The sequence below is a fragment of the Lepisma saccharinum genome, chromosome 3 (assembly GCF_977018435.1).
Source record: "Lepisma saccharinum chromosome 3, izLepSacc3.1, whole genome shotgun sequence".
NCBI classification, from domain to species: domain Eukaryota; kingdom Metazoa; phylum Arthropoda; class Insecta; order Zygentoma; family Lepismatidae; genus Lepisma; species Lepisma saccharinum.
Window position 1 is genome coordinate 128,743,619 of NC_139231.1, and position 16,697 is coordinate 128,760,315.

General features: G+C 35.8%; 1 protein-coding gene across 1 annotated transcript in view; it reads left to right on the forward strand.

The window, feature by feature from the left end:
• LOC145985678 (kielin/chordin-like protein) overlaps nucleotides 1–16,697 on the forward strand; it is a 294,740-nt gene that overhangs the window by 221,510 nt on the left and 56,533 nt on the right. Inside the window, exons 20-27 of the mRNA XM_083119746.1 lie at nucleotides 3,907–4,086; nucleotides 5,573–5,743; nucleotides 6,676–6,784; nucleotides 7,225–7,404; nucleotides 9,354–9,510; nucleotides 10,156–10,377; nucleotides 12,204–12,441; nucleotides 15,407–15,586. Coding sequence (XP_082975872.1) covers nucleotides 3,907–4,086; nucleotides 5,573–5,743; nucleotides 6,676–6,784; nucleotides 7,225–7,404; nucleotides 9,354–9,510; nucleotides 10,156–10,377; nucleotides 12,204–12,441; nucleotides 15,407–15,586 — 1,437 coding nt within the window. The remainder of the gene's footprint in view (nucleotides 1–3,906; nucleotides 4,087–5,572; nucleotides 5,744–6,675; nucleotides 6,785–7,224; nucleotides 7,405–9,353; nucleotides 9,511–10,155; nucleotides 10,378–12,203; nucleotides 12,442–15,406; nucleotides 15,587–16,697) is intronic.

Genomic DNA, 16,697 nt, shown 5'->3' on the forward strand with positions numbered 1-16,697 from the left:
AACCTTTCACCAATAATGTACATATTTAATTCTTTAAATTGCACAATGCTAATTTTCTCTTAAAATATAAAATCTATGTACTTTTTCTAATATATAAAAAGGGATGTATGTGCGTACATATATATACTGGGTGTTTCAACAGAAACGCCGTGATTTCAAATGGCATTTTAAAATATTTATTATAACTACACAAAGAAAACATTACTTAATCTGATTGAGAAAACCCGAAAGTAATGGAAGACATGTTCGAAACGTCCACCTTGACGATTTATCACTTCTCTCACCCGGTTGCACATGTTGTCAAATACCGGACCAAGGGTTGCAGTACACTGTCCGATGTTTGCTTTCAAACCATCTAATGATCGCTATCCTCGTTTGAAAACTTCCTGTTTTAGGAAACCCCGCAAGAAATAGTCACATGGGTTTAAATCAGGGCTACTTGGAGGCCACTCTAAACCATCTTGAAAGAAATGTGTGTAGCAATTTGAAATCACACGATTGTTGAATTTTGCTGTCCTGTAACATTCCCAGTCTTGTTGAATTGACTTAGTTGAAAATCATTGCAAAATCAAGAAAGCTTCTGATTTTTACGGTACTTTGGACAGAAACAAGAGAGCGTGACTCAATAAACCAGGTCACCAACTGAATCTTCTGCTGCAGTGAAAGTCTTCTGTCCTCCATTACTGTACTACTGTGCTATAAACACCTGATAAAGTTAAATTAAATTAAATTTCAGACTTTTGTCAATCATAACGTATATAAATTATTACTGAGAATATATGAAATATTTTTTTAGGGTGATTTGAAATCATGGCGTTTCTGTTGAAACAACCGGTATATGTGTGTGTTTGATTGTGTGTTTGTTTGTTTGTGTTTGTTTGTTTTCTGGCATAACTCTCGAATGCCTGGAGCGATTTCAACCAAACTTGGTACACATATCACTTGCAATATTGAAAGAAATACTGTGGGGGTATGACACCCCTGGCACCCCTAAGGAGGGAGGGAGTGACATGTAAGAAAAATAAGAAGAAACAACCAATATTAGTGTGGAATTCATAGTTTTCGGGGTCACTAAGATGAATAGTGACACTCCCTATGCCGTTCAACTTTAAGACACCCCTGGCACCATACTGTGCTTGCAATCGTCTGAAAATCTCAGCTGGTTTCACTTTCTCCTTCACGAGAAATTTGATTACACACCGCTGCTCCACAGCCACAGACACACTGCTTGCCGCCATGTTCGCTGCAACTGCTGCGCATGCGCGAAATATGTCATGCCGAGCGCTAGTTACTCGCGAAGGAATACATTACGTCACCTGCACGTTTCATCATGATCCGGCTATTCATCGATTTTTTACGTACAAAAATCCCGGTCAACCTTGAACGACCCTTGTAGTATATTAGTTTATTAGTAAATTTTTTATTCAATTTATTAATTCTGTTAGTTGGTAACATGCTTCCACCATTTTGTAATTTTTAATATTTAAACAAAATTCTAAATATTCAAGTGTACTTTTCCTTTCAATGCTAAATTTTGCCTCATTTAAGTTCAGTTAGCTAAAATAAGTACTTCTCGTTTTTGTGCATTGATTGTATACTTATTGAAAAGTCATGACTAGGACCCAGGACTTTGTTATAACATATTTTTTATTAGACATCGGATCAAATACTGGGGTGATATTATTTACGTATCTGATGGAAATCAGCTGAAATAGACAAACTTGATAAGGCATATTTTGACATATTTTACCAAGTTTGCATTTTTACAACATATTTCTTCGATTTTCTTGTAATAAGATGTATTTGTGTATAATTTCATAATTGTCCTGCATAAAATCTGTTATTTTATAATTCATTCTTTCGTACCTTTAGTTCAATGGATAGTTTATATTATCGATGGCAGGATAAGGAAATTAGGAACAAAGAAATTAAAAGCAGATGCAGTATTTTCTTACCAACTAATACAGAACAATAATACCCTTTTTTTTGTCCTGCCGTGCGAACATTATTGATGAAAAATGTTCTCCTTCATTGTTGTGTGGGCATGAGAATCACCATAAACAAGTTTCAATTGTTCTCATTTCTTTACCTTTTTTTCCCTTTGTTTCTCTCAACAATCAGGCAAAGGTAAAAATAACATTAGATACATTGCAGCCCCTGTTCTCTCGGCAATCAAGTACGGGAGTTTCAAGATCACTTGTCGTTTGAGCCACTCACGTATCATTGTGGATACTCTGTCCCCTATATCTCTGGAGCAGGCGAATGAAAACAAGTCTCTGCTCAAGTAGTAACGCGAGATGGTTCCACCACACAGCTTCCACAAAGGTGCAAATCTGGAACAATAGTAAATGAAACTTAGGATAATTGCAGTGAACTTCACAGTACTTTCAGTATTTACCCACTACATTCTTCGGTTAAATGAATTCTGACTTCATTTAATACCACACCCCCACCCTAGTCGATCTTCCCTAGAAGATACCGACTTCCCATATAATGAGAAATTCGAAAGTACTGTTGTATATATTTTTGGCTTTACTGGGAATATTTCTGCATTTTTAATTTTTTTTAAAAAAATTGACATATTTTTCATTTTTTTTAAAAAAATGACATATTTTTCAATTTTTATAACATACTGTAATTGCATATTTTACACTTTTATAGGACATAAAATCCCAGGCCCTAGTCATGACTTTTGTAGCTCAATCTTGGATAGAACTTGAACCTTTAAGATCTTGTGCTAATGTCCTAACCACCTCTGGCTTCAACACAAATTCCACAACCCAGATTGCTGAGTCCATTCATCAAAGTGACATGATATGCTGCACACATCACATTTCACTTGGGTGTTACTCAAAGCATTCCATTTTCTGTACAGTGCATTCTGTGTCAATTCATGTGCAATGAATGTTTTCCAGTCAGGAGGAGAAATTGACAATTGAAGTGCGTTCAGTTTGTAATGAAGTTTCCCTTACCAGTTTCAACTTTGGTGGAAAACCCTTGTGTTGAATGTCACTTGCCGCTTGTCACTTCAGTATAAAATCTCTCTACATTGTAGCAATTGAGATCAACGAGAGGTTGGTTTGGAAAAGTTCTTGCTTTCCTTAAACATCCCCTACCCTGTCCTTACAACAAATGTCGATTCACTCGTGTAATACAGTACAGCACATGGAAACATTGTCATGTCTTACTTCGTCCTCCAACTGAATTCTGAGTGTTTGTGGAAAGAAGTTTTGCTCCTGTCTTCTTTTGTATGTGGTTCCTTCGCTACAAACTTCACAGTATTGTTTATGCTTGTTCCACAAACTAAGACTGTTGTTTTAATTTGACAAGGGCTGTAATCCAGTTGGTATAGCATTGGCACAGAATGCCAAAGAGTTGGATTAATCTTGATTCAAGCACGATTTTCAAAACTTTTCAATAAATTGTAATACAGGGTGTCTGAAAAGTTCTGCACCAAAGGCCAAATCACAGTATATGTTCAAATATGTCTTAAGTTCCACACATGTCTGCAGGTTGAATTGCAAGTTGCTGAACTCATGGGGAACATAATCTGGAGGTATGGCATGGTTTTTGTTCATGAACTAATTGCAGTAAATTTCATGTCCATGTCGCCAATGAAATTTTCATGCCTGAAATCATTCTGTGGCACCATCATTCACTACAACAGAAGAACAATACACAAACACAATTTTACCATTTTCCCTATGAAATGGAACTTTACGGACATCCTGAGTATTCCCTCTTCATACCAAAAACTGCTTCATAAAGTTAGTGTAATTGCAACATCCTGTTGGACTTTGATGTTGGAATAGAATGGCACTGTATCCTTTAACATCACATATATTTGTGCAGGTCATGTAATACACAGTATCTCCCAGTGTTATTTGATTATTATTATGATTTTAGCTTGGAAATGTAAGTTGTGAACGAATACAGTGCCCAAGATTAGAATGCCCACGACCAATTACACTAAAGGAAGAGTGTTGCCCTAGATGTCCATCTAAGTGCTACTACCAAGGGAAACATTATATTGACGGAGAAGTTTTCAGTCTTTTTGACAGGCCATGTGTGAATTGCTCTTGTAAGGTATGTTACGTAGAATTTTGAAGTAGAAAATACATCTGTTCATCTAATAAAAAAAAATTTAAAAAGACGTCCTTATTTTAGCAATTGTCTGTATGAAGTTTTATTCACATGTTTTTTTTATTTTGATTTCCTTTATTTTACTTTGCCTTTTGTGCCACTTTTGGCTAATTTGTGAAGATGGGTATGAGTGATGATATGATGAAATTGATGAGTTGACATTCACAAATGTACAAACATCCATGCCCAGGCTGGGATTCGAACCTGGAACCCCTGGTGTTGCAGCATGATGTGCTAACCACTCTGCCACAGGGGCCAGCTTTTATCCACATGTAAACATTTTTTTATTGAAAGAGATTAGGGTATTTATATGAGATTATAAAATGGTGAAACAGGCTAAGTTTTGTTTGGGTAGGAAGCATGGCAAAATATATCCACGATTCTGAGATTGCATATCATAGAAAGTGAAATTTGTACAGTCACAAACACTTCTGGGTTGTTAAGATTCCGTTGAAAGTTAATGGACTACTCTTAGGACAATGCTCTTAAATCTGTGGAGCAAGCCATATATTTATACCAATCGTTATTGAAGCCACAACCAAATGGGAGTGTTACAACATGGAAGTGTCCTTTACCCAGCATGTATTTCATTTGCAAATGAAGTGTTAATATGGTTTTGGCAGTGAAATGCTATAAAGGTCAGCTTATAAGAAGGCGAAGTTGGTTGGCGAGAAGTTTGTGAGTGGGTCAATATGAGATAAGTAGAGGCACATATTTTTGGTAAATAAAAATCCAAAATTTCGGTACAAAAATAGTCAATTTCGGGTTCAAAAGCTGTAAATAAAATAAAATTTTGCTGTTATAGCGGTGAAAAAGTGGTATATAAAATGACATTTTGGTTTTAAAAATGTGAATATAACCAAAAATTTTATTTAAAAACTGCACTTACTACACAAAATAAACATATTCCTTCTAATAGCACATTTATGTCCTCATCAGAATGTTAAGTTTATTCCTGTATAAAGGAGTCCATTTTTGCATCTGAAATATTTACAGCAGAATTAATAAATTTTCCGTGAATTGCATAACTCTCAAGATAATTCTGTCTTCGGAAAGTGTCGCTTCAATAAATAAACTCTAAATTTCGTGTTTAAGAGTCTATTTTGCATTTTGCAGTTCTTTTCGCATCATTTCGTGACAAAACAGGGCAGGAAAATGCACCTCACACCTTTCAGAAACATGAAAAATAAACATTACATTGTGTTATTTCACATTTCGTGTTTTCGTCAAAAACAAAATATGCATGCCTCTAGAGATAAGGAATGGAGAGAATTATGTTTACCCGATATGTACACTCACTGTCAGTGCTGTCTAATTAGGTTTAGCAGCTCTTTCATTCCTCTTTCTTATTATTTCACTTTACTATTCATGATACTTTTGAATTTACTGCAATACAGTACAAGCATATTAAGAATGAGTTATTTTCCAGGGAGGTGTTGTGAGATGTGAGCCAAGGATATGTCCCCAGGTTGATTTACCTTGCAGCAACCCAAAACGATTACCTGGAGAATGCTGCCCATCTCAGTGTCCAAAATGTTCCTTAAATGGCAAAACATATGAACATGGTCAGAGTTGGAATTTGGATAATAACCAATGTAAGGTCAGTTTCTTACAGGTTCTGTTAATCAGACATGTTTCAGGTACTTACATAGTTTGTTAAAAAAGATCTTTTTAGATATGAAATAAAGTATGATTATTCTTAGGAGCATGAGATGGGAATTTGAAAATGTTTCTGTGACAGATGAGTTCAGAGTGGTTGAGTTAATAGGTTGGGTATCTGACTGCCCCTTGAGAGACCTGGGTTCAATTATTGGGATGGGTGATCTCAGAGATTTTTTTGTTTGATGTCCCCCTGCAGAAATAGCTCTGGGGTTCACCCATTCTCTCATCATTGCACAGGCAGTGTGCTAGTGTGGTGCTTATCATATCACTGCCATTATTGTCAATATCGAGAATGTGTTATGCACAGGGACAGTGGGATACCCAAGGGGGGGTTTATGGGGGTCATAACCCTCCACCTCCTTTGGCCCAGAATTCCTGTCAAAAATAACGTCAAATTCAGGAAAAAATTGCAAAATGAAGGTTGACTACTAAGAAAAGTATTCATAAGAGTAACAAATTATATTTCCTAATTTTCCATCACAATCCAGTAAACAGTGAAAAACTGATGGAAGTACCTTTTTGTCTATCACCTTTTGCTATCTCCTCATCATCTGGCTACACTGTAATATGACAATGCCATCTTTTTCTCTCAAGTGAGCATGTCACCAGGCTGTAAAATATAGAAATGTTCATTTTCTGTGGTAATCATTTACTATTTCTTGCCACTTTATTTATCCACCATTCTGGCTCTTTTCCTTGTCAATTGTCACCTGCCTGTTCTACTGCATCACTCAGTGTATTGCAGTAATAGTGAGGTTGGCCAGAGTGAGATTCATTGGTGTTGACTCATCATACTATGACAACGACAATGTATTTATGTGCCAGAAGATACTAATTATATTTAGAACATCAATTTATTTTGATTTACAGGTTTGCATTTGTGAAGATGGTATAGTCAATTGTCAAGGTTCAGCTTTGTGCACTTCGCAGTGCACACATGGTGTAATTCAACCAGGAGAATGCTGTTCTCAGTGCACAGGTAAAATATTTCTTTGTATGAAAAAGTATCCTCTAAGTTTTACCCTTTTAAGATTTATTTAAATATTTACAATGAAGTGAGTTGCAGTGTAGACATTATCTTAAACAGAAAATTAATTGTTAATTTGATTTAATCATGCAATCAGACAACCCAAATAAAACAATAATTAGCATGTGGAATGACATAAGGATTAAGATAAGGATGATGCCAAAAGTGTAATTTATCCTTTGATGTTTACTTTAATATGTTTTGGGATATGACAGAGTAATCTTTTTTTCACTTTATTTGCATCAACAGAATTAGGCATATTGATATATCAGTTCATCAGTAAAATTGGCAATAATTTTACCAATTCAATATTTCTACTTTTCTTGGCATGTATCAAGTACAAGTGCAAATGTGCATTTATTTTATTGCATATAATTATTTATTCATTCTAGATTGCATATTCGAAGGGCGAGTTATTCCCAATGGATTGATGTTCTCTTGGAATAGAGATCCTTGCACCAAGTGCTTATGCTCATCAGGAAATATACGTTGCTCTCCTCGGCAACCGTGTCCAAAGATACATTGTCTGGACCAGATTGTACCGGAAGGAACATGCTGCCCAGTTTGCAAAGGTAGTAAATGTTAATATACAGTGCGTCCATTTCGATCTTCAGCCGAGAGATCGGGAGAAGCGTGGCGGGCGGCGCTGACGGAGATGCCGACATTTGCGGCCTGTAATGCCCGCTTATTTTTATGGACATATGCAGACATTTATATAAATATTGCAAAACGAGCACTAACCTGTGTTATAATTTATCATCTGTAATTCATCCAAGTTCTGCCCTTATATACACAAATAAATACGCTTTATAAACGATGTTAAGAGCCACAGATAATAGAACATTTTAATCATAATTTGGACCAGTAACGTCCTGCTTAAGTTTATATCCTTGAAAGAGTTTTGTGGCGATGGGAATCGTTAGGAGGTTTCGAATGTGCAACACTGTATCAAGATTACGCTGCAGACGAAACCGTTAAAAGTGAATGGTTTTCGTGAGCTTCCTTGCAATCCAAAATCTCCGAGCTCGAGTTTTTTTGTTCCTTCGCAACTAGATGAAGACAGAGCTGTGAATATAGTGGCGAGCCATGTAAACCAAGAGCGTGTTAATTTCGTACTGTGCGCAAGAGTGTTATTCTTGGTTACTTGCAGTTACTTGTTTGTGTTATTGCAGTGTATATGTGTGTTGTGTCAGTTAGACGATTGGAATGCCAGCCGCAAGGTTCACGTTAGAACAAAGAATTTTTATGTATGACACTTACGTGAAAACAGACTCTTGTCGAGACGTGTGTAGGCAATTTGTACAGAAATTCCCAGGCATTTCACCTCCTCATAGAGATACGGTTAGACATTTTGTCCTTAAATTACGAGAAACTGGATCGTTAAATTTCAAAACACCTAAGCAAAAACGACGGATTCTAACCAAAGCAAAACTGGATGATATTGGTGCAGCGTCAGAATGTTCTCCAAACAAACCTCTACGTCGTGTTTCAAAAGAGGTGGGCGTGTCAAAATCATCGGCACATACAGCCACTAAGCTACTAAAATTAAAACCGTAATCTTATAACACATGTTAGTGCTCGTTTTGCAATATTTATATAAATGTCTGCATATGTCCATAAAAGTAAGCGGGCATTACAGGCCGCAAATGTCGGCATCTCCGTCAGGGCCGCCCGCCACGCTTCTCCCGATCTCTCGGCTGAAGATCGAAATGGACGCACGGTAGATATTACATTTGCTGTATATATCGTATGCTTCAGATACATAATTCTTTTAACCAATTATGAGAAATTTTAAATTAGCAACTATTGGCTCAGTCGGTAACGCGTCTGACTACCATGCTAAAGGTCCCGGGTTCGATCCCCGGCCGGTTCATATCCGGGAACTTTTCTAACGATGGAAGCGGCTCCTGCGCCCACCCAGCGTCGAATAACATGGGTACCTGGGGGAAACCCTGGGGGGTAAAGGCGGTCAGGGGTGTGATGCTGATCACATCACCCCACTCACAACCGGATCAAGAAAGTGTGGGGCGTTACACCCACACCCCCTATGCGCCTTCATGGTGTGGTGCTATGCACAGGGGAGCACTTTACCTTTTTTTTCACTTTTACCAATGTCTCCATATTAACACATTTTATATTTGCCAGACCAAGTAAATTAATGTTAGTTGTTCAATTTGACGTGGTTAAAAAACAAAAAAGGGAAAACATAAGCCTTTAATTTTGCTTTTTGGAGTCCTTTTCTCTACATTAAAATGTATTTAAGTATTAAGGAAGAACAGTCGAACATAAGGTGTAAAATGTGTCCATTCAGAACAATGTAAATACTTCTGATTTAAAACATTATTCTTGCATTTTTGGTTCTTTCATTTTAAAACATAATATTTGCATTTCTTTCTTTCAATGTGTAATTCGAAGTCATTTTACATACATTCATTAGAAAAATATTTTTCATATGTCTAAAAAACTTGAGTACCGAAAAATGTCAGTTATATTTTAAAATAGCTGCATGTGTTCTTTTTAGGATGTATTGACGAGAAAGGTGTTGAGCATGGGCATGATGACAAGTGGATTAATCCAATGAACTCCTGTGAGATGTGCTCTTGCGAAGAAAGTAAAATTGTTTGTCAGCAGATTACTTGCAATACATCATGTCATCATCCATTACAGAGGAGAGACAGGTATGTAAGAAATGCAATGGACTGAGTGTATTATTTTTTCATTTACTACTTTGATTCACAAGGGCTTTGATGGATTATCTTTAAGATAAGCTAAAAAGATACTGATATATCATTATCTGCCAATATATTTTCCCCGACCTTGTCCCTGCATAAAGCGGCTCCAGGGCTCACCCAGCCTTAAATCAATGGGTACCTGGGGGGTAAAAACACCTCCAACATAGCAGTGATCGAGAATGTGTGGGACGCTAGTCCCACATCCCATCATGACACGGTGCTATATGCACGGGGAACTTTACCTTTTCCTTTACCTTACAATATTTTTTAAGATATTTGTAAAATGCTTTAATAACTTTTTGCTAAATTAGAAAAACATTTGTGCATTTTTAATTTAAAAAAAAAATTCAGAACTTTTTTTTCCCCCCATCACGAAAACTAGCAAAATACAGTGGATTATACATTTTTCAAGGTACCAAGCTGAAGGCTTATAAATGATGTAAAGTGTAAAATCTGAGAAAATTTTATAATACATGTTATGCTATATTGTGTTTACAAGGAGTGAAATGTATGGTATGGGAACATGTAAAATTGGGGTTCCACTCTATAATAAAAATAATATTGCTTTTTTCTTTATTTTTAAATAAACAGATGCTGTCCAGATTGCAGTGGCTGTGAATATGACAACAAGGTCTACATTCATGGATCATCTGTTGAGAGCCAAGATCCTTGTACAGAGTGTATGTGCATACAGGGAAATGTGGAATGCCAAACCATCAGATGCCCTAACGTCGATTGCCAGCATCCCGTAATGCTGCCTGACAAGTGTTGTCCAGTATGTTCCGAGTGCACCATGGCTGATGCTATTTTCCAGTGAGTAGTACAGCATTGTTGTAGGCTTGTATGTGAGACTTCAGTAGATGATTTCACTTCTTGTGCACATTCATATTGCTTGCATATTTGCACTTTATTTTGCTGAGCACAAAAATTCACTGACATTGCTTTTCACACACTTTTTGTTATGAATTTATTGGGCAAATGCTTGTTGGAGTTTGTTTTTAATGATAACACCATTAAGCCTTGTTTCCATGATAACCAAAAGGTATTTGGTACAGAGTCTGAAGAAGACCTTGCTAGAAGGTTGAAACGTAACGTTTAGTTTATGTTTTAATGTAAAATAAATTCTGCCTTGGTCAGCATATTGAGTTTTTAGTGTGTTTTTAAGTTCACTTTGTGTGCAGAAAGGCTAATCAGGACTGGACCTACAGTTTAAAGTGGGATCTGAACAACTGTTTGTCTTCAGCAGGTATCAAACCCAGAACCCCTTGATTACAAGGTGACGATGTTACCACTACACTATCAGGGAGGCCCTTGGCAAATGTTGAAATGTGCAGGAATAGACTATTATGAAATTTATGCCAATACTGATAAAGCACTGATATAAAGCTGCAAATGTAGATTCATCTCCTGACTATCTGCAAAGGATATACTTCGAAAAAAGAGCTGTATACTTAAACATTTATTTTACAGAACCTTGAATTTCATAATAAATACTACCTAAAAAAATTGCAAAATTTTGCCCAAAATTACAGTGGATCTGTTAGTGGATGTTTCAAAACAGTAATTTTATAGAGAAACCAATATCCGTACTATTTTTAGTTGTAGCAATAACCCCAAGTGTGAAATAATAAATGGAGGGAGTAAAATGCTAGAAATTTTCTTCTCACTGTAAGGAATGAGTTTGTTTTTCTCTAGGGAACCTTGATATTCTAATATAAACATTTCTAAAATGAAGATTTATCTAGATTTTCAAGGTTGCATATACATAGCTGTTTTTATAATGAAACAATTATTGCATTGGAGTAATTAGCACACATCTCAATGAACAATACTTCAGAACATTGTAAAACTAACAGCATGCTTAGAGATTGTTATTTTTGGCTGACTTGGGTAATATTAGAAGAGACCACTTAATTGGTACTGTATTCGTATTTTTTGATACAGTAAAAGTTGTTTTTTACTAATAATATATTTGTATCAATTGTATGTAATTGAGTGCACCTTGTGTTATTTTGTTATTATTTCATGAACATAGTAATATTACTCTTTCTCTTTGTTTGGGTGGCTATGAAATCGACGAGTTCATGACAAAGTCGTGTATTTGTATAAAATTCCTTCTCCCCACATACACTGAAACAAGAATTTCAATTAATGTACTCAATACATTCAGTGATCAACAGGAATACATACTAAAATATTTTCAATGTATCATAACATTGATACTTAACCACATTTCATAACCACTTATCAATAAAACAGTGTGCTATTTCAATACGTTTTCTTCCTCTTTCCAACTTTTCATACCACTTTCCAAATTGGTGTAAAGTTGACCTGCAGTAGAACTATACGCTGGTGGATTCCAGAGTGCTTTATGTGTTTGCAAATAGCATGAAATGAATACTGCATGGCCAATACACATTAATAACATTGAATTTTCTAACCCTGCTTTTAGTATGCAATTCACATGTTTTGCACAATATGTTCAAATTTGTTTTCCACGTGTGTGAATTGGTAAACATTTTTGTGAATGTTATCAGCTGGATGTTTTGATCATGATCTTTTTTTTATTTTGTGACCACCTGTTCCAGTGTTGAATGTTGATGTGCTTGTTTCTTTATTCTGCAAATACCCTTTACTAGAGACGGTGAAAACTTTATAGCACCAGATAATCCGTGCCTCAACTGCACTTGTGAAGCAGGCTTCTCCCGTTGTGACAGACTTGACCTGTATTGCAACCCACAATGCCCCCATCCTGCAAGAGTTCCTCATCAGTGTTGTCCCTTGTGTGATGCTTGTGAATATGAACACAGAACATATAGGAATGGACAGGAATTCAATCCTATGGAAGACGATCCATGTACTGTATGTATGTGTAAAGTAAGTATCTTTGTACGAGGGCTAATGTAACTTATAGTAGTGTAGAAATATTTCAGTTGATCCTGTCCTGTATGGGAACAACCTGTTTTTCATTAAATGGGAAGACTTTTGTCCTGTATATCAAAGCAAGAGCCACTTTAATGTGCTCTAAAGAGAACAGAGCACCATTTGTACATGTCTTCTTTCCGCTGCTGTAATCTGCAGTACAAGGCTCGTTTGATGGGATCTTTGATCTTACCATTAATCCTACACTCTTTGATGCAGACATTGTATAAAAAGTTGAATGAGTCATAATTGTTCTAGATTCCATTCTACCTTTGAAAAATTTGTCCCATATTTTTTCTGCATTATCTGGGAACCCAAATAATTGCCTACGCCTGTATTAGCATTTATCATAACTCATTATGTAAAGTGGACTTAAAACAACAAATCAATTATAATTCATTATGTAAATTGCTCTTCATTATACTCTGCTAGTACATTTCAGTGGAGAGACTTTTCCTATTTTTCTAATGCAATTTTATGATAATTGAAATAGCAATAAATGGAACTATGGAATTAAAAGTCTCATTCAGATGCATTTACAAGTAAAAGTATATTTTTTTATAAATGCACTGCACAAATGTGTAAAATTATAATTCCTTTTACTTGTTAATGGATTCAATGGTACTTTCAGTACAGTAATGTAATTTATTAAGTGCAGTATGCGAAATCCATTCCAAAAATTTAAAAATTGTTACTGAAAGCAATATATTTGAGATAAATCTGAGTAATCGCCATTTGCTAGCAACTGCATATGAGTGTAACAGTAAACATATGTTTATTGTAATGGCATCTGCTACTGAGTTTCCTTCCTTACACCCGGCCCCCGTGGTGGAGTGGTTAGCACATTCGAATCCTGGCCTGGGCATGGATGTTTGTGAGTGTCCATTCATCAATTTCATCACATCATCACTCATCCCCATCTTCGCAAATTAGCCAAAAGTGGCACAAAAGGCAAAGTAAAATAAATCAAATCAAATCAAATGCTTCCTTACAAAGTTGTCATATCTTGTCTTCTAAATTTTGAACTTAGTATGAAACATGCATGGTTTAAGAACCAAAGTAAGGAATTCAATATAAGTGTGAACTTGCCAGGATATTTTTATGCTGTGTGGTGTGCATTGTATCTACTAATGTCATTTGAGAAGCCTGTGTGATTGCAGGGCCACTGTGCAGGAATTATGCTTAGGCAACTACAATGCTCGTAATCAGTCTGTCATTGAACATTGGCCAGGTTGGACAAGAATCACGGTGCAGTGGAGGCCTTCATCCGAACAGGTTTCATTCAGAAGATGAAATGGACACTGCGACAATCCAGCAAGACTTGCCATCAGCAGCACGGCATAATGAGGTTGGTCTGGCAATTGAGAGCCAATGGCAGTGCAGAACCAAAAGCTTTGAGTTTGGAGGAAGCATATTCTACTGTTAGTCATGAATGGAACCTGTTCGGATGAACACCAACATTGCAACGATTCATGTCTGAACCATCCAGCAGTTTATGGCAGACTAATTGCGAGCCTTGGAGCTGGTTATGCATGGAAGGTTCTTGTGCATGCACCTCCTGCATTGGGACAGAGTTACCAACTGTCATTTGTAGATATAATATACACTCCGAGCTGGAAATTTTTCCAATTTGTTCTGATAGCCAATATGAGTTTTTAGACACGATTGGTCAATTGCAATGAATTGGTTTCTATTGGAAAGTATGTTATTGTTTTCAATATATTGCTTATGAAAAAATCTTCTATACAACTATAAATGCAATTGAAATCATATACAACAACTAAAATAAATCTCTGGTAAAGCATTTGGAATTTGTAACTTAGAAAAACTTTCACATTCAAAAAATTTTCAAATATATGAACATCTTTAACTCTGTAGCTTCATTGTGTTTAACGCACTTATAGAAAATCAAAAAACATGCTGCTTCAGCCATAAATTGACATGTTGTTCTTCCATTATACATGCAAAAACAGCAAAAAATTAGGTTAAACAAAGAATCTGATCCACAACACTTGAAAAGGTGATGAACAAACAAAACACTGTCAAGATCAACTTAGTTGATCAAAAGATTGCTCATTTTTCCAATTGCATTACATACATAGATTAACCATGGAAATTCCATATTGAAGAAAACAAGAACTAATGTGAACATTTATTCCAACTATTAGCTGATTTAAGGTTGAGTTGGTTCTTAAGAAATAGTTCTTCTTAGGTATTTATTAAGATAAATCTGACTGGAATTGATCGTAGAATGGCGTATGCGAATAGAAAGTATCATTCTGGTTGAATATGTACTGGAGTTACTAGTGGATTTGTAGTAGTATGCATTAGAATTCAGAGGAAATTCTGTTCAAGTGTGCTGTTTTTCCAAAGAACTTCTAAATTACAGGAAATGTGGTGTCAAAGAATTAAACTACCTATGCCTTGAGTCAATAAATGAATTTATAACATATTGATTCTACAATATATACAAACTTACAATTGGATACAATTCACCAATTGGAAATTGTATTGATTTCCCAATTGGTTTCAGTTGAGATTCCGATTGAAACCAATACATTCCGATAGCTGTATTAGGTATCCAATAGAATCCGATTCATTCCAATTGAAACCATTTCAATTGGAACCAATAGAAACTTCCATCTGGGCTATCCTGTAGCTAAACATGTCGCTGCTTCAATTTAGCGTTGGTTGTGAGAGGGGGAAGTTACCAGTGAAATACCTCTTGTGTAAATGGTAAGGTAAATGCTAAATAAAGTGGCGAGTGTATTATCAGACTCTTAACAAAATTCTTGTTACTATTGTATCATACTGGTTCACAACTTATTATTGACAGTAAATTTTATATCTCCACTGGTAAAAATTTATAACCTGTACATGGCTACAATATATTTACTTTCATAATTGTCTTTCCTTGCAGAATGGCTATGTAACGTGCAATACAATAACATGTCCGCGATTGACGTGTTCACATCCTGTGAAACATCCTGAACTTTGCTGTCCAATTTGCACTCCAGAGTGTTACATGAATGGAGATGTTCATCTTGAAGGTGATTCGTGGGTTCATTCTGATGATGAATGTGTGGAATGCACTTGCATTGTAAGTAATGATGTTGTCAAGCACCTGCATTGCTCCATGAAGGTTTTCCCTGACCTCAAAAAGTCAAGGAATATTAAATATAACTGTGAATGTAGATTTTTTTTTTTTTGCATGCTTGTAAACTGAGGTATAGTTAGTTAAGATATTACATAGTGATCTTAAACTTCAGTTGAAAAAGCCTGAGAAAAATTAGGAAATTTGTTTAGGCAAAATGAGTGCTAAATTATCTGTATGCATTGATCTTGCCCAGGATAGGGACAGATGGAAGGCTTGTGTTGCTGCAGCCATAAACCTTCTGGTTTAAGAATCCTAGAGACTTAGTTAGTTAGTTAGTTAGAGTGGAAAACCTATGATTGTAGTTGGTTTGTTGGCTAATTTTAACATTGATTATTCATATTTCATTACTCTTGATTCAAGAAACAGTAAACCCTGTGAAGTAAGTGATAGGGTGATGAAAGGATGTAGGAGGAAGTACATGGGGCCTTTGTTAAAAGTACATTTACTTGTAGTTGCTAAGGAAAACTATGACCAGCCATGATATTTAAATACATGTCAGTATTTTGTTTCATTTTGTACATATAATATATTAGGGATGGGCCAATATGAAATTTTGACCAATACCGATAAAGTACCGATATAAAATTTACCGATACCAATAACCGATATTCTACCAATCCGATATAAAATTAGAAATGGTCCTTGAAGAACCTGAAATGTTCATTGATCTCCTTAATAAATGTGTGTTTCGAGGTTACTGCAGTGCAAAAGAAGTTGAATATTTAGACAATTACTTTTAGAAAGTAGGGCATCGAGATTATCCATAAAAATTACAACAAAATGGCAGAATTTTGCACTAAATTATGAGATATTTTTCGATATATCGGATCGGTAAAATAATCAGTAAATTTACCGATAAACCGATACACTGATATGCCTATATTGGCCGATACCGATAGAGTACCGATTAATCGGTCCCATCCCTATAATATATTTGATTACAAAAGAACAAAAGACCACAGTTGTCACCTGGTGGAGGCACAAGTGGTTTGGATCCCACTTTAAACTGTAGGTCCAGTCCCGATTAGCCTTACTGTGCATAAAGTGGACTTAA